The sequence below is a fragment of the Pogoniulus pusillus genome, chromosome 23 (genome assembly GCF_015220805.1).
Source record: "Pogoniulus pusillus isolate bPogPus1 chromosome 23, bPogPus1.pri, whole genome shotgun sequence".
Lineage (NCBI taxonomy): Eukaryota > Metazoa > Chordata > Aves > Piciformes > Lybiidae > Pogoniulus > Pogoniulus pusillus.
The window spans coordinates 3540010-3562115 of record NC_087286.1 but is presented as its reverse complement, the minus strand read 5'-3'; the positions used below and the strand labels follow the sequence as shown (position 1 = coordinate 3562115).

Genomic DNA, 22106 nt, shown 5'->3' with positions numbered 1-22106 from the left:
ACAGTCAAAAGGATGCTCTGCAAGAAGCATCCAAAGGAACTGAATGTGATAAATCCCCACGGTGCAGGAGAGCAATTGCCCCACAGGGCTCTGACACAGCTGTGAAGCCTGCATACAATGCTATTTCCTCTACAGTAAGCCTTTGCTTGGCAAAGATCTTCCATCAACTTAACTGTGTGGGCAAAGGCTCCCCTGTTTGATTCATTCTTCCAGCCTCCCCCTCCCACCTTAACCATTGTCAACCTTCCTGTCATGACTGCAACCTAGTCTAGCAGCACTCATGGCTTTGGGCCCCATTTCAGAAAAAGGCTGGGTTTAAGCTATCTGACAAAGCTGTGTCAGGTTTACAAGGCCTTGGGGTTACTTAATCCAAGCAGAAAGACTTTGCAGATCACATTTGCTGGTGTAAATACCAGTTGCAGTTATGAGTGGATACTGTGCCTCTTTCCTCCCATCTCCCTCCTTTCCTCTCCATCTCCTATTTTCTCCCATCTTCCTCCTTTCCTTTCTATCACCTTCCTTTTCCCCTCGTCTCACTTGATTCTTCTCTATCTCCATCCTTTTCCTCTCCACCTCCCTCCTTCCAGCACCAACTCCCTTTTCCCACCATGCCTGCCCCTTTCACATCCCACACTGCTTTCCCCCCTCCTTGCAGTTATAAGTGGATGCTGTGCCTCTTTCCTCCCATCTTCCTCCTTTCCTCTCCATCTCCTTCCTTTTCCCCCATCTTCCTCTGTTCTTCTCTATCTCCATCCTTGTTCCCTTCATCTCCCTTCTTTCAACACCACACTGCATTATTTTTGCCCCAAACCCACAGCACCTGGGCTCTGTTGAGTCTCCTCCCACCCCAGGTGTGGCCACTTTGCCCTCTCTGCCCACTCCCCTTTATAAGCAGCCCCACAAAGGCAGAAGCCCCAAGTTAGCCCAATTGGGCAGAGGGATCCTCCTCCCATCATCACTGGTGAGTCCCCCTGGTGCATCACTGGGTGAGTGGTGGAGGGGATCTAAAGGCCGGGGGGCCTGGTGGCCCCCCGGTTGGTAGGACCAGGCTCAATGATTGCTCTGCCATCACTTGTGGGTGCTGGCTGAGCTCAGAGGCCTTTTCCAACTTTGTTAATTCTGTGATTCCTTACTTAGGCTGAGCTCTTCCGTGTTTAGCTGCTGCTTTCTGCTTGCTGATGGTGAGCTGATGTATTTAGCTGAACTGGAAGCTCAAGGGGGAGCAGTATTGTGTTGTTATAGAGCTGTTCTTGTTGGAAAAGCCCTCTGAGGTCACCATGCTCAACCCAACACTTCTGTGGCCATTAAACCATGTTCCAGAGAGCCATGGTCATGCACTGCTTGAACAGCTCCAGGGGTGGTGACTTCACCACCTCCTTGGGCAGCCCACTTTGTACAGCAAAGAAACTGTTCTTCATGTCCAGCCCAAACCTCCCCTGGCCCAGCTCCAGGCCACTTCCTTTCACTGCATCACCCACCACCAGGGTGAAGAGACCAACACCTACCTCACTGCAACATCCCTTCAGGGAGCTGCAGAGAGCAACAAGTTCTCAGTTACTACTATGTAATCAAAATAATTATGTGTTTCTTGCCTTTCTCGTTACCGTTGTAACCCAGGCAACCAGAGCCTCTGTTTTATAGCCCAGCATTTTACAGTGTTAAACCATCTGCAAAATAAACACAGGCTTATTTTTGGTCCCCTGGCCACCAAGAGTGGGCACTTAATTCACTTTATGCTGTTGCTAACACTTCATAGTCAACGCCATGGCCACCACCTGGGTGTCCCCTAACTTAACCGTTTGGCTTTCTTTTATCTCCGAGATGTGTTTCCCAGTGCCAGCAAATGAGTGAGTAATGCACCCACCCCTGAGTATGCCTTTCTGCTGCACACAGACTGCCTCCCCTCCTAACAACCTGCACAAGGCTCCCAGACTGAGTCATAGAATCCTAGAATCTCAGAATGTTTTGGGCTGCAAGGGATGTTTAAAGGTCATCTAGTCCAACTCCTCTGCAGTCAACAGCAATAGCTTCAACTAGAGCGGGTTGCTGGGAGCCCCAAATAACTTGACCTGGAATGTTTTCTGGGATAGGTCATTTACCACCTCTCTGGGTAACCTCTGTCAGTGTTTCACCACCCTCAGCATAAAAACCTTCTTCCTTCTATCTAGTCCAGATCTCCTCTTTTAGTTTAAAGCCGTCACTCCTTGGTCTGTCACAACAGGTCCTGCTAACAAGTCTGGCATCATTTTTCTTATAGGCCCACTGGAAGCCTGCAGTAAGGTCCTCCTGGAGCCTTCTTGAGCTGGCTGACCCCAACTCTCTCAGCCTTTCTTCATAGTGGATGTGCTTGAGCCCTCTGATCGTTTCAGTCATGTGCTCCAACAGATTTGTGTCCTTCTTGTGCTGCGAGTTCCTAAGCTAGACACCACACTGCAGGTGGGGTCTCAGCAGAGCAGGGGAAGGTGGCAGAACCATCTCCCATATGTTAGCCAAATCTCCTGCAGACCTCCATCTCCAAGAGGATCACTTGAACATCCTTCACCACTGCAATTTCATTCAACTACTGTTACTTGTTGGAGAAGATGTGAGCTTTGCCTTCAAGTGGTTAACCTTATGCTATGCACCTATTTGTTTATCAAGGCTCCTTAATTTCTAATGTGACAGCTCAGTAAAACCAAGAAATGATGCAGGATATTCAGTCTTGGCAATGATTTCAAATTTGGTTAAGCTTTTGAGGGGGTTATTTATTTTGGGGCCAAAAGAGAAAGAAGAGGGAGAAGAGTCTTCAGGGTGTTTAATGCAGGATGGAGTAAATCCAGAGCATGCAAGTGTGTGCAGGGGAGATACCATGTAGTGCTGGTTTGAGCCTAGCTGGGCTATTCTGGTGAGAAGAATTAGATGCTAGGCTGTGAAAAGGAAATAATGGACATGTCTACTGCACTCGTAGGCTTGCTGAGATGGATAAGAACAAGAACACAAACATAGATAAGAGAGTCTCACTTTGGGCTGCACTTTAACTTGCTTCCTGACTAATCCTTCTGCTTCCTAACCCCCCTGGCCGACCCTCCAAACTCACCTTGCATGTAAGGCAAAGTGTGGGGTAAGGTAGAGGGGTAGAAAGGAGGTGGAGGGGTGGTTGTAAGTCCCTCCTGGGGACTCTGGTTTCTGGTAGGGCTGTTGTGTTTCTGTATTACTTTTTACCTTGTCTATGTCTGTCTGTAGCTGTAAATATTGTAAACACCTGCTTGTATCTTGTGCTAAGCTGTAAGTATAAAGCTTCATTCTTCAGTTTCCAGATGGATGGAGTCTAGTCTGGGTGGTTTTCTTAAGTGGGGGGGGTTGGGGCAGGTAACATCCAATCTATCACACATATCCTGAAATGCAGAAGCCATAAGTCCCGTGAGAAGCTTGTGGGGGAGGGGAAAATTAAGTAATGTGAGATTATATTTTCCAAAGTTAATATTGTTTGTTTTGCCTCTGAACTCTGCCACCCCCCACCACTAATTTTAATAATATTTTGGTTCTTACACCGTTATGGAAACATTCTGTGGATAATATCTACATCTGATATAACCAGCAAAATACATGAACAGTAATTGAACTGGGAGAGAAGAGTCCCGTGGTCAAACACTGCTTGAGGTCAATGTGCTGCTTGCCCAGTAGCTGGGCTCAAGGAGCTCTCTCTGCTCTATGGCAGAAGGCAGCAGAGAATCACAAAGAGGCACTGAGCATTTACTCACAGGTTATTATTATTCCCCTCATGGGGGCTGGCCACAGCCCAGACAGTGCCCAAATGCTCTCAGGGGACTCTGTCTTGTTGGACATTGAGGCTTGAATCTTCCTGGCTCCTGGGGACAGGACGCAGACAATCTCTGCCCTTGTCTCCTGGCTGCTCCTGGACCATCTGTGTGTATGTGCAGGGATTCTAGGCAGGACCTTCAGGTGCAGAGGCAGATGTGGTGCAGTCTCAGCACGGTGTCATGCTGGCCACACAGGCTGATGGTGTGCAGGCATCCAGGGTCTGCTCCTGGTAACTGCAGCAGTGGAGTTTAGCAGGCAGCAATAAGGCAGTGTGCAATAGCAGCAGGGCTGGGCACAGCAGAGAGAGCAGGCACAGAGCAGGGGAGCAAAGCAGGGACGCAAAGCAGGTTGTTCACCTGCATATCTCCTTTTATTAATGCCCTTTGGACACAGAACAGCCACTCAGGACGGCATTTAGCCAAACCTTACCATATGAGGCAAAGCCACAGGCTCACTTTTGCCTAATCTGGGCAAAGCACAGGCTTGGCACTAGGCAAGCACAAGCTAAGTGTGTGCCTTACACCACAGGACCCTGGGCAGGCCAGACTCAGTGGCTCCAGGTTCTTTAGTGTCCATTTCCTGTGCTTGCCTCTCTGGTGGAGCAGAACATGCCTAGGCAAGGCAGGACATGTGTAAGCCTACCACAACAGAGCTGAGCAGGTCAGCTTCTGTTTGTATGCTGTGTGGATGGCTGAACATCAGCTCTGAAAGTCACCAAGGAAAGATGCTGCAGAAGATGGAGACAAATATCTATTAAGACAATGACAAAGGTGTGAAATTCATCAGGGGCAGGTGTTAAGCAAATATGGGATTGGTTCAGTGGCACACTTCAGTATGAAATAAAGGAGAGGCAAATCATAGTGGGGAAAATGTTAACAAAGCAGATCTGAAATAAAATGGTGGGAATATTTTGAGATGTGAGGGAAAGAAGAGATGCAAAAGGAACACAGCATTTTGGCAAGGGTTGTTCTCAGCACAGCAAACCCAGTCCCATCTCCAGTCTGCTTGGCTGAAAGGAACAAAGCAGAACAACCTTTCTAAAAGCATCTGAAAAAAAATAATCAGAGAACACTTCATGCTGTGGCTCCTTTCTCAGGCTCCAGCTCAAACACACCATGGCCTATTTGTTCCCACAGTGCAGGACTGACCTTAAAATCTTCCACGAGCTTTTGCTCACTGCAGCCCAGCTGGTTGCAGTGTTCCAGCCATCTGCTTCTATTTTTAAAACCCCAGGTTGCAGACAGTTTTCCTTAGCTTCCAATCCTTTGGGGATTGCCTTAAACAGAACTGCACAAAGCAGCAAAGCAGCCTGTTAGCATCCCTGGGATCTGATGGAAGCGCAGTGGAGGAGGAGGAGGAAGGACTGATCTTGTGAAACTGAGGATATAGAATCACACAATGGTTTAGGTTGGAAGGAAGCTCAAAGCTCAACCAGTTCCAGCTCCCTGCCATTGGCAGGGACTCCTCCCACTAGAACAGGTCAATCAAGGCCTCATCCAACCTGGCCTTGAACACCTGCAGGGAGTTTGTGGAGCACAGAAGCACCGAATGGGACCTTCGGTCCCATTCGGTGCATCTGTGCTCCACAACCTCCCTGGGCAACCTGTGCCAGTGTCTCACCACCCTCACTGTAAAGAACCCTTTCCTAACAGCTAAAAGCCATTACCCCTTGTCCTGTCATTACAAGACCTTGTCAATAGTCCTTCCCCAGCCTTCCTGCCCCCCCTCATATACTGGAAGACTACTACAAGGTCTACTCGAAGCCTTTTCTTCTCCAGGCTGCAGAGCCCCAACTCTTGTAGCCTGTCCTCATAGCAGAGCTGCTGCATCCCTCTGAGCATCTTGGTGGCCTCCTCTGGACTGGCTCCAACAGTCCCATGTCCTTCTTGTGCTGGGGGCTCCAGAACTGCCCCCAGGACTGCAGGTGGGGTGTGAGGAGAGCAGAGCCAAGGGGCAGAATCCCCTCCCTTGCCCTGCTGCCCACACTGCTCCTGCTGCAGCCCAGCACAGGGTCGTGTCTGGGCTGCACTCACACTGCAGGCTCCTGTTGAGCTTTTCACCACCCCAGGCTCCCAGGTCCTGTTCCTCAGGAGTGCTCTCAGCCATGGAGTTGTGTTTGGGCTTGTGCTGATCCAGTTGCAGGACCTTACACTTGGCCTTGTTGAATGTCATGAGGTTGGTCTGGGCACAGCTCTGCAGCCTGCCCAGGTGCCTCTGGATGGATCCCTGTCCCGTAGCAAATCAACTGTGCCACACAGCTTGGTGTCATCTGCAATATTTAGAGGAAAATCCATTCCCATGAAATCTGAACTCTGGATGGCTGGAAGGGCTCATGACTCAGTAATTTCATATCACTCTGGCCTACATCTGTGCCTTTCCATATGTAAAGCTACATGCATTGAAGCTCACACACCTACACACACACGTATTACTGTACTGAGTCACATCAAAGTCATACACTACTCTTGGCTTGGCACAGTGTGCCTACCATCACAGTGTGTGATCTTGCTGCTTTCCATACCTCAGATGGCACCAAATCCAATAAGCTGCCAATTAATGAATTCTTGCAGTTCTTCCATCTCTAGATCATTTTCTTTGTGCTTGCCAAGCATTCAGGAGAGTTTACTAAGCTAAATTCATAGGATTGGGCACCCTTTAAACCATTTATGCTGATTTATATTTGGACTAAGTCTGTAGTGTTGCAGTCCTATGGTTTTTCTGAGGCCATTATTAAAATTTAACAATGGTTTCAGTGTTCAAATGGGCTCAGGAAACAGCTATTATTTATCCAGAAGCCAAAGTCAAGGTTTCATAACAATATTGGACAAAACTAACTAACTGGACAAACAATTCTTTAAGGAAAGAGAGAGGTTATTGTTCATACAGTGAAAGCTGTAGCATAATAATTAACCACCCTGAATGTTTTCACAAAAGGTCAGATGCAATACAAGAGCAAAGTGCTTGAAAAGTCCCCATGTGACAAGTCACAGTACTTGAAAGAAGGCACAATCAGCCCTCAGACACGTACAGTCTGAAGTGTCTACCTCTACAGAGAGCCTGAGTTGTCTTTAAGATCCCTCAAAGCCTACAGTTTGAGTTCTGAACAGACCTACAGCTTCATTCCCAACATAAGTCAGCCAGGAGTCAGAACTCAGTCATTTCTCTAAGTTCTCTGGAAACAGACATTCCCAGATTGCACTCCATCCATATTCAGGATCAAGTCTCCTACCAAAGGTGTCAGTCACCTTCTGTCATTTTAGTTTTCAGTTTCATGTATTCAGTGGATAGAGATAGAAAACAACTGAGAGAAACTAATTCAGCACTGCTCAGGCCACCCCTGGAGTGCTGTGTCCACTTCTGGGCTCTTCAATTCAAGAGAGATGTTGAGGTGCTGGAAGGTGTCCAGAGAAGGGCAGCAAGGCTGGGGAGGGGCCTGGAGCACAGCCCTGTGAGGAGAGGCTGAGGGAGCTGGGGGTGTGCAGCCTGCAGCAGAGGAGGCTCAGGGCAGAGCTCATTGCTGTCTGCAGCTCCCTGCAGGGAGGCTGTAGCCAGGTGGGGTTGGGCTCTTTTCCTAGGCAACCAGCAACAGAAGAAGGGGACAGAGTCTCAAGCTGTGGCAGGGGAGGTCTAGGTTAGGAGGAAGTTGTTGTCAGAGAGAGTGATTGGCATTGGAATGGGCTGCCCAGGGAGGTGATGGAGTCGCCATGGATGTTGACTGTTGATTGGCTGGGGCACTTAGTGCCATGGTCTGGTTGACTGGATAGGGCTGGGTGCTAGGTTGGACTGGATGAGCTTGGAGGTCTCCTCCAACGTGGTGGAATCTGATTCTGTGTCCTAAACTTCGACAATGCAAAACACTGTCAAACCAGGTAAGAACATAACTGAGCTCTTCTTTCACTCACCCAACAATGCTAAATCGTGTCTGAGTAAATCAGATCTGACTGCAAGACAGAAAATGCAGTCACAGTGCTCGTGACCTCTCTTCCCATGCAGCAGAGATAGGTGATAAAAATGGGCAGGCAGGCTGATTGCTTTCCTCTTTCCCCTCGAATTCATGTAAAGTTCTGCCTCGGCAAGTGTGGACAGGAAGACAAAGCAAGGAGACAGCTCAGTATGAGCTATGCCATCCAAGCAATCCAACTCTTTATTGAGAGCATCAGGCTGCAAGTTACAAAGCACATGCTTTGCAGTTAGGGTGAGAAAAGTGAGCAGGCACAGCACACAACGTAGTACTGTTCACTAGCATTTGGCACATCTAAATATTGGAATGTGCATAATCCTCCCCACTTGCAGTTACTGTTATAGCTATTTAGTGCACCTAAGCATTGGAATCTGCATATTCATAGAATCATAGAATCATAGAATCAGCCAGGTTGGAAGAGACCTCCAAGATCATCCAGTCCAACCTATCCCCCAGCCCTATCCAATCAACCAGACCATGGCACTAAGTGCCTCATCCAGGCTTTTCTTGAAGACCCCCAAGGATGGTGCCTCCACCACCTCCCTGGGCAGCCCATTCCAATGGGAAATCACTTTCTCTGTGAAGAACTTCTTCCTAACATCCAGCCTATACCTACCCTGGCACAACTTGAGACTGTGTCCCCTTGTTCTATTGCTGCTTGCCTGGGAGAAGAGGCCACCCCCCACCTGGCTACAATGCCCCTTCAGGTAGTTGTAGACAGTAATAAGATCACCCCTGAGCCTCCTCTTCTCCAGGCTAAACAGGCCCAGCTCCCTCAACCTCTCCTCATAGGATTTGTGCTCCAGGCCCCTCACCAGCTTTGTTGCCCTTCTCTGGACATGTTCCAGCACCTCAACATCTTTCTTGAATTGAGGGGCAACCACAATCCCTGGCTTAGGATTCCTCCTATTTCCCTCCTACTCTGCACACAGTCCCACAGAAGCTGTTTATCAGAAGGCTCAAGGACAAATTCCTCTGAACTTCTTCACACACAGCACTGTGGCTTGCTGTGCTTCAATACTCAGACCTTACATCCAAGGCTGTGAGCTTCTAGGGGCTTGTGCCCCCCATTTTTCAGCCAGTTCCCAACAAGCAAGTAATAACATGAAACGATGAATCAAGACACCGCTGGAGATCCTCAAAGGAAGCAAAGCATGTTCTGCAGCTCGTTGTTTTGGTGGCCACATCCGTGCTTGGGCAGATTGCTACCTGAAAGGGCTCCAGCTACTTTTCAGGAAAAAAAAAAAAAACAAAAGGAGGGAGAAAAAGAAAAGAAAAAACCAAAAGGACTGCTTCCAGCAATTGCACTTGAGAGTGACTTTTTGCCAAGAGCTGCTGTTCAGCTCCCACACTTCCAGGGGACATTGTTTTGCTTGTTTTCAATGGCCAAAAAGAAAAAAAAGAACTAACAGCTGGGCCCTGCAGGTTGTTATCTCATTGTAAGGATACAGCCTTTAGAAAAAGGAACTGACCACATGTGTGCTAGGTTGAAGCGGGTTGGAATGTTTGGGTGAGAAGAATTAGGTTACAGGCTGTGAAAAGGAAGCAGTGGTGATGTCTGCTGCACTCATAGGCTTGCTGCGATATATATAAGAACAAGAATATAAACGTAGATAAGAGTCACTCTCTGGGCTTTGTGGGCTGCTCTTCTCTCTCTAACCTAACCTGCTGTCTGTGTGATTAATTCACCTGCTTCCTAACTCCCCTGGCTGACCCTCCAAACTCACCTTGAATACAAGGCAAGATCTGGGGTAAGGGAGAGGAGTAGGAGGAAGGTGGAAGGGCGGTTGAGAGCCCCTCCTGGGGACTCAGCTTTCTGAGAGGGCTGTTAGAATCATAGAATCAGTCAGAGTTGGAAGGGACCACAAGGAGCAGACAGTTCCAACACCCTGCCATGCCCAGGGACACCCTACCCTAGAGCAGGCTGCACACAGCCTCAGCCAGCCTGGCCTTAAACACCTCCAGCCATGGAGCCTCAACCACCTCCCTGGGCAGCCCAGTCCAGCCTCCCACCACTCTCATGCTCAACAATTTCATCCCCACCTCCACTCTGAATCTCCCCACCTCCAGCTTTGTTCCATTCCCCCCAGTCCTGTCATTCCCTGAGAGCCTAAAAAGTCCCTCCCCAGCTTTTTTGTAGCCCCTTTCAGATCCTGGAAGGTCACAAGAAGGTCACCTGGGAGCCTCCTCTGCTCCAGCCTGCACAGCCCCAACTCTTTCAGTCTGTGCTCACAGCAGAGCTGCTGCAGCCCTCTCAGCATCCTCCTGGCCCTGCTCTGGACACTCTCCAGCATCTCCACATCCCTCTTGTAATAGGGGCTCCAGAACTGGATGCAGTACTGCAGGTGGGGTCTCAGCAGAGCACAGCAGAGGGGGAGAATCCCCTCCCTGGCCCTGCTGGCCACACTGCTGTTGCTGCAGCCCAGGCTGTGTTTGGCTTTCTGGGCTGCAAATGCACACTGCTGGCTCCTGTGGAGCTTCTCCTCCAGCAGCACCCCTCTGCTCAGGGCTGCTCTCCAGACACTCGATGCCCAGGCTTTGTTTGTGCTTGGCATTGCCTCGACCCAGCTGCAGGACCTTGCACTTGCTCTTGTTGAACCTCCTGAGGTTGGCTTGTGCCCACCTCTGCAGCCTGTGCAGGTCCCTGTGGATGAATCCTGCCCTCCAGCCTGGCTGCTGCACCACACAGCTTGGTGTGGGCAGCAAACTTGCTGAGGCTGCGCTCAGTGCTTCTGTCCATGGCACCCACAAAGCTGTTGAACAAGACTGGTGCCAGGACTGATCCCTGAGGTACTCTGCTTATCACTGGCCTGCGCTTGGCCATGGAGCCATTGAGACACTCTTTGGATGCAGCCATCAAGCCAGTTCTTTATCCATGTTGTGTTTCTGTATTACCTGTTAACTTGTCTATCTGTCTATAGCTGTACAGATTGTAAATCTCTGCTTGTATCTTGTGCTAAGCTGTGAATATGAAGCTTCATTCAATTTCCAGAGATACTGAGTCTAGTCTGGGTGATTTTACAATGTGTGTGTGTGTGTGGGGGGCATATAACACTCAAACCATCACAACATGTTAAAGAGAGAAGGGGTTAGACAGAGCAGTCACCTTAACCTGCTCCTTCTCAGGAGCTTGAAAATTAAATGTAGAGAAGGAGGAGGAAGGAATCTGTAGAAATGCCTCCCAAATGGGCAAATGGTATCATTAGTTTGATCCTTTTGCATGAGCTCCTTAATGGGTGCCCCAAGCCAAGAATAGAAGCAACCAGGAGGAAATGGCACAATGAAGGTGATTCATGGCAAGTTTTAGAGCGTGACAGGTGAGGAAGTGGAGGAGATTGTGAAAAGGGAGTGTCTTGAGTTTCTAGGCTTCCTTTATCAAAATCTCCAAATCTCATAACACAAATAGAAGTGTTGGTTCAAACAGGCATGGCTCAAATTCAGCTCGTGTAGTTCACCCAGGGTGAAAGGAGACTGATGCCTTTGGATGCTGATAGCATTCACACATTGGCTGGGCTTTGGGCAGTGTCTCATAAGATCACTGAGGCCTTGAGCAACCTGCTCTACTGGGAGGTGTCCCTGTCTATGGCAGGGGGTTGGAACTGGATGATCCTTCAGGTCCCTTTTGCAGATGACACCAAGCTAGGAGCAGGTGTGGAGCTGTTGGAGGGTAGGAGAGCCCTGCAGAGGGACCTGGCCGGGTTGGATGGATGGGCAGAGGCCAATGGGATGAGATTGAACAAGGCCAAGGGCAGGGTTCTGCACTTTGGCCACAGCAACCCCAAGCAGCACTACAGGCTGGGGACAGAGTGGCTGAGAGCAGCCAGGCAGAGAGAGAGCTGGGGGTGCTGGGAGAGAGGAGCTGAAGAGGAGGCAGCAGTGCCCAGGTGGGCAGCAGAGCCAATGGCATCTTGGCCTGGCTCAGGAGCAGTGTGGGCAGCAGGACAAGGGAGGTTCTTGTGCCCCTGTGCTCAGCACTGCTCCGGACACCCCTTGAGTGCTCTGTCCAGTTGTGGGCTTCTCAATCCAAGAGAGTTGTTGAGGTACTGGAAGGTGTCCAGAGAACGGAGATGAAGCTGGTGAGGGGCAATATAACAAGGTGGGGTTGAGCTCTTCTGCCAGACAACCAGCAACAGAAGAAGGGGACACAGTCTCATGCTGTGCCAGGGCAGGTCTAGGCTGGATGTTAGGAGGAAGTTGTTGTCAGAGAGAGTGATTGGCATTGGAATGGGCTGCCCAGGGAGGTGGTGGAGTCACTGTCCCTGGAGGTGTTCAGGAAAAGCCTGGATGAGGCACTTAGTGCCATGGTCTGGTTGATTGTCTAGGGCTGGGTGCTAGGTTGGACTGGATGATTTTGGAGGTCTCTTCCAACCTGATTGACTCTATGATCATCCTGTTATTCCCCAGGACTCCCAGAGCTTTTTCCACAGAAATGTTCTCTATCTCATAGATGGTCATTGTCTAATTCTCAGCAGGTCTATTCAAACAGAGGTTTGATTTCACAATTCACCTGTTACAAGTCTAGAAAAATGATGCATTTGCCCTAGCAGAAATTCTGGCCTAAGTCATTTCTGAAATATCAAGCACCTTATACACACAGAAAAATGATCCTTTCACAGATCACAGGCTCACAGGATGTTAGGGATTGGAAGGGACCCAAGGAGATCATTGAGTCAAACCCCCATGCCGGAGCAGGGCCACACAACCTAGCACAGATCACAGAGACCATTGGGAGGACCAGCAGGCTGGGGTCGGTATTCTGCTTGGAACACGTCCAGACAGGCCTTGAAAGGCTCCAGAGAAGGAGACTCCACAACCTCTCTGAGCAGCCTGTGCCAGGGCTCTGTGGCCCTCACAGCAGAGAAGTTCCCCCTTATGTGGAGCTGGAACCTCTTTTGCTGCCACTTGCACCCATTGCTCCTTTCCAGGACATCAGGCTTGAGTAAAATGAAACCCACAACCTTTCTTGTGACAGCTCTTGACTGGAGCCCAGCTTAGGATCATAGAATCAACCAGGTTGGAAGAGACCTCCAAGATCATCCAGTCCAACCTATCCCCCAGCCCTAGCCAGTCAACTACACACACAGTATCACACACAGTATCATCAGGGTTGGAAGAGACCTCACAGATCATCAAGTCCAACCCTTTGCCACAGAGCTCAAGGCCAGACCATGGCACCAAGTGCCACGTCCAGTCCTGCCTTGAACAGCTCCAGGGACGGCGACTCCACCACCTCCCCGGGCAGCCCATTCCAGTGTCCAATGACTCTCTCAGGGAAGAACTTTCTCCTCACCTCCAGCCTAAATCTCCCCTGGCACAGCCTGAGGCTGTGTCCTCTTGTTCTGGTGCTGGCCACCTGAGAGAAGAGAGCAACCTCCTCCTGGCCACAACCTCCCCTCAGGTAGTTGCAGACAGCAATAAGGTCTGCCCTGAGCCTCCTCTTCTCCAGGCTAACCAATCCCAGCTCCCTCAGCCTCTCCTCGTAGGGCTGTGCTCAAGGCCTCTCCCCAGCCTCGTCGCCCTTCTCTGGACATGCTTAAGCATCTCAATGTCCCTCCTAAACTGGGGGGCCCAGAACTGAACACAGTACTAGACCATGGCACTAAGTGCCTCATCCAGTGTTTTCTTGAACACCTCCAGGGACGGTGCCTCCACCACCTCCCCAGGCAGCTCATTCCAATGCCAATCACTCTCTCTGCCAACAACTTCCTCCTGAATCACAGCAGTCATGTTCTTAATATAATTTCATTGCCTGCCTCCTGGCATGTTCAAGCTTCAGCTGGGTAATAGGAGGGAAAGCACTGAAATACTGTGAGAAATTCTTTACTAGGATGATTGTGCTATTTTGACTTTGAAACCCACAGAGCTGTGAGTTGTGAGTGGTGCAGCTGGTGGATATGGGAAGACAATGGAAGCTTCCTGGGTTGTTGGCTGTCATTCTGGTCTGTTTCAATCGCCTTTCTTTGCTTGCACGTGTTAAAGGTCCGTGTAGAGGTGAGCAACACGACATCTAAAATTAAATTGCCTCACGTACAATGGGGAGGCAGAGGTTGAATTGATTTCTAAAGATAGGTGGCTAAAGTTAAGACCTCTCTCCTTAGATGGTCTATAGTTTCAACAGAGAGGCAGGGATTTCTCCAGGGAGAAATTCAGAACACCTTTGTGATGGTTTGGGTGTTACCCACCCCCCACACTTTGGAAATCACCCAGAATAGACTCAGCAGCTCTGGAAATTGAATGAAGCTTTGTATTTACAGCTCAGCATAAGATACAAGCAGGTATATACAATATATAGAGAGTTATATACAGAAATAGACAAATGAAAAGGTAATACAGAAACACAACAGCCCTCCCAGAAACCTGAGTCCCCAAGAGGGGCTCCCAACCACCCTTCCACCTTCCTCCTATCTCTCAACCTTACCCAAGCTCTTGCCTTATGTTTAGGGTCAGCCTTATGTTTAAGGTCAGCCAGGGGGGTTAGGAAGCAGGTGAATTAATCACAGAGATGACAGGTTAGGTTAGAGAGCAGCCCAAAGCCCAGACAGAGAATGACTCTGTTATCTATATTTACATTCTTATCCATCTCAGCAAGCCTATGAGTGCAGCAGACATCACCACTGTTTCCCTTTCACAGCCTGTAATCTAATTCTTCTCACCAAAACATGCTCTGGGGCTCCATGAACTTCTCTTTCCAACTTAACTTGTTGCCTCACTAATCCATCTGCTTCCTAACGCCCCTGGCTGACCCTCCAAACTCACCTTGAACAGAAGGCAAAGTCTGGGGTAAGGTAGAGGGGAGGGAGGAAAGTGGTTGGGAGCCCCTCCTGGGGACTCTGCTTTCTGGGAGGGCTGTTGTGTTTCTGTGTTACCTTTAACTTGCCTATTTCTGTCTAAAGCTGTATAGATTGTCAATAGCTGCTTGTGTCTTGTGCTAAGGTGTAAGTATGAAGCTTCATTCAATTTCCAGATGGACTGAGCCTAGTCTGGGTGATTTTCCTAAGTGTGGAGGGGCAGGTAGCACCCAAATCATCACAAGCACTATGAAAGCACTTTAAGCTTTTCATTCTCTAAGAATACAGGAGAGATTTAATCCTGGAATTCTACTGAAATATATTTTTCCTTAGTTTCCAAGAGCTTTACTGCACAGTGGTTAGACATTATCCCTGTGAATAAACACACCAACAAATCACACTTCATTTATTTGGGCTTCCTTTTAATTTCATCCCCAGTGAAACAGGTATTGGGCATCTTTAATCTAGTTTGTTCATTTCTGTGGTGATCAGAAGCATCAGCTAGAGCAGTGTGCTAATTTGAAGCTAACTAGAATGTTTTGGTGAGAAGAATTAGATGCTAGGCTGTGAAAAGAAAACAATGCTGATGTCTACTGCACTCATAGGCTTGCTGAGATGGATAAGAACAAGAACACAAACATAGATAATGCAGTTGGTGCTCTGTCTCTGGGGCTGCATGAACTTCTCTCTCTAACCTAACTTGCTGTCTGACTAATCCTTCTGCTTCCTAACAGCCCTGGCTGATTCTCCAAACTCTCTTTGAACATAAGGCAAAGTCTAGGGGAAGGTGGAAGGGTGGTTGAGAGTCCCTCCTGGGGACTCAGGTTTCTGGGAGGGCTGTTGTGTTTCTGTGCTGCCTTTTAACTTGTCTATTTCCATCTATATTGTAAATGTCTGCTTGTATCTTGTGCTAAGCTGTGAATATAAAGCTTCATTCAACTTCCCAGAGCCACTGAGCCTAGACTGGGTGATTTTTGTAAGCACAGGGGCGTGGATAACACCCAAACCATCACAAGCAGCTAATGTGTCACAGTCCCATCACATACCAAGTGGTATTGGCATGTAATAGGAGTATGTAATTGCTCATCTTCAAAGCTGTGCACTTTGAAGCATAGAAAGCAGTTCAAGATCCTGCTCTTTGCAGGGTGTAGATTAAATACTACATTGTGAAGCTCACTTTTTCTCCATCACTGTATGTGTTCAGCTACCTCAAGCTTGTCAAAACAAAATGTTTACTGTTGGTGACCTCTGCAGATATTCTGGAACATAGGTTTGTAAGGAAGAATTTTCCTAGGAAGGCTCACAAGGAAGAAATTCTTACAATGAAGGTGATGCAACACTGCAAACACCAGCCCAGGTTGCCCAGAAAGGTGGTAGATGCCCTTGCAAACACTCTGGGTCAGGCTGGAAAGGGTTCTGCACAACCTGATCTAGATGAAAATGTCCCTGCTCACCTCAGGGGGGTTGGACCAGGTAACCTTTAAAGGTAATTTCTAACTCAAAACATTCAAAGATTCTTGGAGTCTATGATTCTGTGCAGCACAAAAGGGTTAGTCTGGGCTCAAGGAATGTACAATAACCACAAATGAAGCTGAGAAAAGATTCAGGCAAGTAGGAAGAAGGCTGGAGTACTCTATTTCTGAGCAGAACTTAGACAGACCTTGTTTCCAGATGAGGGTCTGTGTTGCTTGCCATAGAATCATAAAATCATAGAATCAACCAGGTTGGAAGAGACCTCCAAGATCATCAAGTCCAACCTATCACCCAGCCCTATCCAATCAACTAGACCATGGCACCCAGTGAACCAAGCTTCCTTTTCCCAAAGGAAAGAGTTAAAGAAGCAGTCAAGACTGGAAGAGTAGAATCATAGAATTAACCACACTGGGAGAGACTCTCAAGACCATAGAAACTATCTGAGCCTTACAGGTTGGCACTCAAAGCCTGGTAAAGAGACTTAACTTGTGCTGCGCTGCAAGGCAAACCATAAGTCAAAACCCATGAGCATTTCTTCTGTTAGCACAATTGATTCTGTTTATTCTTCAGACCACCCCAAAATCCAGCCATGCTGTATGTACACAGACAATACACAGGATAGCATGTCGAATGCAGACAAGGAAGATAAAAGCTCTTCTGGTTTAGTTTGCTGGTGATAGTCTTCTGTTTTGTTTTGTTGTACCTCTGCTCAACTTGAGGAAGTGATTCCACCTATAGGAGTTCTCACATCCACCCTCTCCCAGTTCCCATGTCCACATTGTCTCTCCAGCAAGAGATAGCCACAATATGACTTGTCTAAATAGCAAAGTGTGCAACTTTGTATGTAGGTTCATCTCTATCTTCGAACTGTTCAGTGCAGACCAAGTCTATCAGCATGGATCTGCTTTAACTACAGTCTATAGTTAGTAGGTAAGACCAGCTAATGCTTTGAGTTACTCAGGCAATCATAAGTAGCACACACACACACACACACAAAACAAAGACAGAAAACAGAAAGTAACCTTCATTTGGGCTGTTAATTTTCTTTATGGTTCCAGTGTCATTTATTTCTCTAAGCTCTGCTGCAATTCCTTCTGCTTGTCTTCAGCTCTTGTTTTCTTACAAAATGGTATGCTAGGCTTTCAGTATAAAACATATATATAAACATTTATATATATATATATATAAAAGCAACAACACCCCTCCCCACCACCCCCCCCAAAAAAATGACCTTACTTAAACACAGGTGTATACTTCTGCCTCGTTAGAAAATATACTGTGTGTATATCTGTTTATTGTCCCTGAATGGGAGCTCCCATTACAAGAGGGATGTGGAGATGCTGGAGTGTGTCCAGAGCAGGGCCAGGAGGATGCTGAGAGGGCTGCAGCAGCTCTGCTGTGAGCACAGACTGAAAGAGTTTGGGCTGTGCAGGCTGGAGCAGAGGAGGCTCCCAGGTGACCTTCTTGTGGCCTTCCAGCATCTGAAGTGGGCTACAAAAAAAATCTGGGGAGGGACTTTTTAGGCTGTCAGGGAGTGAGAGGACTGTGGGAAATGGGGCAAAGCTGGAGGTGGGGAGAGTCAGTCTGGAGGTGAGGAGGAAGTTGTTGAGCATGAGAGTGGTGAGAGGCTGGAATGGGTCCCCATGTCAGGCTGGCTGAGGCTGTGAGCAGCCTGCTCTAGGGTAGGGTGCCCCTGGGCATGGCAGGGAGTTTGGAACTGTCTGATCCTTGTGGTCCCTCCCAACCCTCACTGATTCTATGAATCTAAAGTCACAGCACTGGCTATTATAATGGGGTCAGGGAGAAAAGGGCTTTATTTTTGCTTCCTGGATTGCTTTAAAACATCCAGGTGAATTAGGTAAGATGAACAAAAGAAGGGCAGCCATAGGAACAGATGTATACATACATACATCACATCCTATTTATATACCATGCTTTTCTTGCTGCCATTGCTATTACTACTCTTCAATTTGGCCTCTAGTTATTGTTTCCCAGGAATTATATATCTAATATATGTGGGGTTTTTTGGTCATATATTCTCTCACCTCACAACGAGGCTGAGGGAGAATGAAACAGTAAAAACCTGTGGATGCTGGGGCTTGTGGAGGTACTTGCCAAACTTAGTTTTTCTGGCTCTCTTTCTCAGAGGTTATCTAGCATTTTGGAAATTATACTTAATTCTACATAAGAGGCAATTTTTAGTGTCCTTTCCTTCCAAAACCTGCATTTAGGCTATGATTTGATATGGTTTTTCATGTGCACTGCTGGCACTGGGTACCAGTATAAACACTCTTTCCGGTGTAAGCCACCCCACTCTCGACACAGATGGTTCTCTGTCCTTTGCTCTTTCAGCAAACAGACTGAACCTTTGAACTCCTTATCATTACTGAGTGATCTGCTGGGAGAACCATAAAGCACACCACATCCACTGGAAAATTTGGTGGTAGTGAGGGAGGGGTTAAATTCCAGCCCAATTTATTTAGCTCGCTCAGAAGTCTCTACTGACTTCTTGGCCTGAGGGCTTTGTCATTGGAAAAAGCCAACAAAAAAAAGAACAAAGATATAAAAATGCAATGAAGATTGGAGGCAAAAAATAAAGAAAAAAACCCAACAAAAAAACCCAGAAAAACATATTGAGTTAAAAAATAAAGTACTGCTTGCTGGTTTACAAAGAGTCTCTAACACTGATAAGATCTTCGGAAACCAATGTGCCTTTTTTTGTGTGTTTTTGTCTTTTCTTTTTTCCCTTTTCTCTTTTTTTTAAATTTTTTTTTTCTTTCCTCCCTTGTCCTTCTTTATTTTGGCTTCATTTCAACCCGGGAGTTCATATCATCTCCTTCCAGATCATATTCCTCTACTTGGCCGCTGGTCCACACCTTCATACGGTCAGTCAGGTCGCTGCTTCTGGGAGCCAGGATGAAGTCGTATATCAGGGCAGCACTTGCTCCTCCAATGATGGGGCCAACCCAGAAGATCTAAAACACAATCCCAAATCTGGTTAATACATCAGGTGTTACTGCTTTTGAAGCCATTGTAGGAATCTCCTCTGAGGAATTTTACCACAAAATTTGCCGTAAAAATATTATATTCATTTTATTCATCACATTCATCACATAAGCAGAATATCAGATTCATCATATGAGGAAGAGACTGAATATGCCTGATTCATCATATGATGAATATGGCAATGGCATATTTAGTCTCTTCATCCTATGATAAATATGATCATAGGATGAATATGGCAATGATCATAGGATGAATATGGCAAAGGCATATTCAGTCTCTTCATCATATGATAAATGTGGTCATAGGATGAATATGGCAATGGCATATTCAGTCTCTTCATCATATGATAAATGTGATCATAGGATGAATATGGCAATGATCATAGGATGAATATAGCAATGGCATATTCAGTCTCTTCCTCATATGATGCATATTATCATAGGATGAATATGGCAATGGTATATTCAGTCTCTTCATCATATGATAAATGTGATCATAGGGTGAATATGGCAATGATCATAGGATGAATATGGCAATGGCATATACAGTCTCTTCCTCATATGATGCATATTATCATAGGATGAATATGGCAATGATCATAGGATGAATATGGCAATGGCATATTCAGTCTCTTCATCATATGATAAATGTGATCATAGGATGAATATGGCAATGGCATATTCAGTCTCTTCATCATATGATAAATGTGATCATAGGATGAATATGGCAATGATCATAAGATGAATATGGCAATGGCATATTCAGTCTCTTCCTCATATGATGCATATTATCATAGGATGAATATGGCAATGGTATATTCAGTCTCTTCATCATATGATGCATATGATCACAGGATGAATATGGCAATGATCATAGGATGAATATGGCAATGGCATATTCAGTCTCTTCATCATATGATAAATGTGATCATAGGATGAATATGGCAATGGCATATTCAGTCTCTTCATCATATGATGAATGTGATCATATGATGAATATGGCAATGGCATATTCAGTCTCTTCATCCTATGATAAATAGGATCATAGGATGAATATGGCAATGATCATAGGATGAATATGGCAATGGCATATTCAGTCTCTTCCTCATATGATGAATATGATCATAAGATGAATATGGCAATGGCATATTCAGTCTTTTCATCCTATGATAAATAGGATCATAGGATGAATATGGCAATGGCATATTCAATCTCTTCATCATATGATGAGTGATTTGGATTAGAATGGGCTGCCCAGGGAGCTGGTGGAGTCACTGTCCCTGGAGGTGTTGTAGCAAAGCCTGGATGAGGCACTTAGTGCCATAGTCTAGTTGATTGGGCAGGGCTGGGTGCTAGGTTGGACTGAATGAGCTTGGAGGTCTCTTCCAACCTGGTTAATTCTATGAAATAATAACATTTGATCATATTCATCATAGTCCTAGCATTAAAATACATTGATATAAAATATGAAGCATAATATGTATAAAAGTCTGTCACCTGAATATTTACCTAACCACATGGCAAGGAACCTTGAATTTCTCACCACGAATTGGCAACAGCCCCAGTGGCTGCATTGCCAAGTTTTGCTATTTAAACTTAGATATCTACTGGGAAAACATCTCTGTTACTCCAGATAAACCTGGCAAAGGGAACAGTTTCCAAAAACAGCAAGGACATTATATTCCATTCTCCCACTAACTTTCAGTAATAGGTGATTTAGAAAGTAATTATTATGAGGACCTCATTAGGGATTTCTTTTGCTATTAACTGCTATTTAGCTAACGATGTTGCTGTAATGGTGCTGGTCTAATTCATTTACAGCACACTGAGTTTGCAAGAAGAGGTACTCAAAGTCTTTTAATAGACAGATTGATTTTAAGAGGAAAAAAAATAACCCATGCTGATTGTTAAGGATTTGCATGGCCAAAGAGTTCCTGAGTCTGCAAACATATTTTCTTGCATTCAGCAATAGCAGTGGTTTACTATGGATCATTATGGTTGAGTCACCAGCCCAGGGTGTGTTTAAAACTTGTTCAGAGGTGGTGCTCAGAAATATGGTTTAGGTTGAACCTTGCAGAGTATGGATATCTCTGGTCAGGTCACACCTTGAGTACTGTGTCCAGTTCTGGGGTCCTCAATTCAAGAGAGATGTTGAGGTACTGAAATGTGTCCAGAGAAGGGTGGTGAAGCTGGTGAGAGGCCTGGAGCACAGCCCTGTGAGGAGAGGCTGAGGGAGCCTCTCATTGGCCACAACAACCCCAAGCAGCACTACAGGCTGGGGACAGGGTGGATGGAGAGCAACCAGGAAGAAAGGGACCTGGGAGTACTGGTGGATTGTAAACTGAAGCTGAGGCAGCAGTGTGCCCAGGTGGCCAAGAGAGCCAATGGCATCCTGGGCTGGCTCAGGAGCAGTGTGGGCAGCAGGACAAGGGAGGTTATTCTTCCTCTGTGCCCAGGCCACACCTTGAGTGCTGTGTCCAGTTCTGGGCTCCTGAATTCAAGAGAGATGTTGAGGTACTGGAAGGTGTCCAGTAAGGCTGTGGAGCAGCCTGGAGCAGAGCCCTGTGAGGAGAGGCTGAGGGAGCTGGGGGTGTGCAGCCTGCAGAAGAGGAGGCTCAGGGCAGAGCTCATTGATGTCTGCAACTCCCTGAAGGGAGGCTGTAGCCAGGTGGGGTTGGGCTCTGCTGCCAGGCAAGCAGCAACAGAAGAAGGGGACACAGTGTGAAGTTGTGCCAGGGCAGGCTCAGGCTGGATGTTAGGAGGAAGTTCCTGGAAGAGAGAGTGATTGGCATTGGAATGGGCTGCCCAGGGAGGTGGTGGAGTTGCTGTCCCTGGAGGTGTTGAAGCCAAGCCTGGCTGAGGCACTTAGTGCCATGGTCTGGTTGACTGGATAGGGCTGGGTGCTAGGTTGGACTGGATGATCTTGGAGGTCTCTTCCAACCCAGCTGATTCTATGATCAGTTGGACTTAGTGATCCTGAGGGGCTTTTCCAGTCTGAGTGTTTCTGTGATTCCATCTATCTCCTTCTCTAAGTGCACAGGAAGAGTGCTGCTATGAAATTCTGAAAGCAGTAGCTAG

General features: G+C 47.1%; 1 protein-coding gene and 1 long non-coding RNA gene across 2 annotated transcripts in view; one reads left to right on the top strand and one right to left on the bottom strand.

Annotated features, from left to right (window-relative positions):
• The first annotated feature begins 922 nt into the window (after nt 1-922).
• On the top strand, nt 923-2674 carry LOC135185791 (uncharacterized). The gene is made up of 2 exons (XR_010306621.1): nt 923-961; nt 2258-2674. It is a non-coding gene; the product is annotated as an uncharacterized LOC135185791 (long non-coding RNA).
• A 13880-nt stretch (nt 2675-16554) lies between these two features.
• AQP1 (aquaporin 1 (Colton blood group)) overlaps nt 16555-22106 on the bottom strand; it is a 35380-nt gene continuing 29828 nt past the window's right edge. The window contains exon 4 of the mRNA XM_064162371.1: nt 16555-18998. Within this exon, the coding sequence (XP_064018441.1) occupies nt 18819-18998 (180 nt within the window). The 3' untranslated portion in view covers nt 16555-18818. The remainder of the gene's footprint in view (nt 18999-22106) is intronic.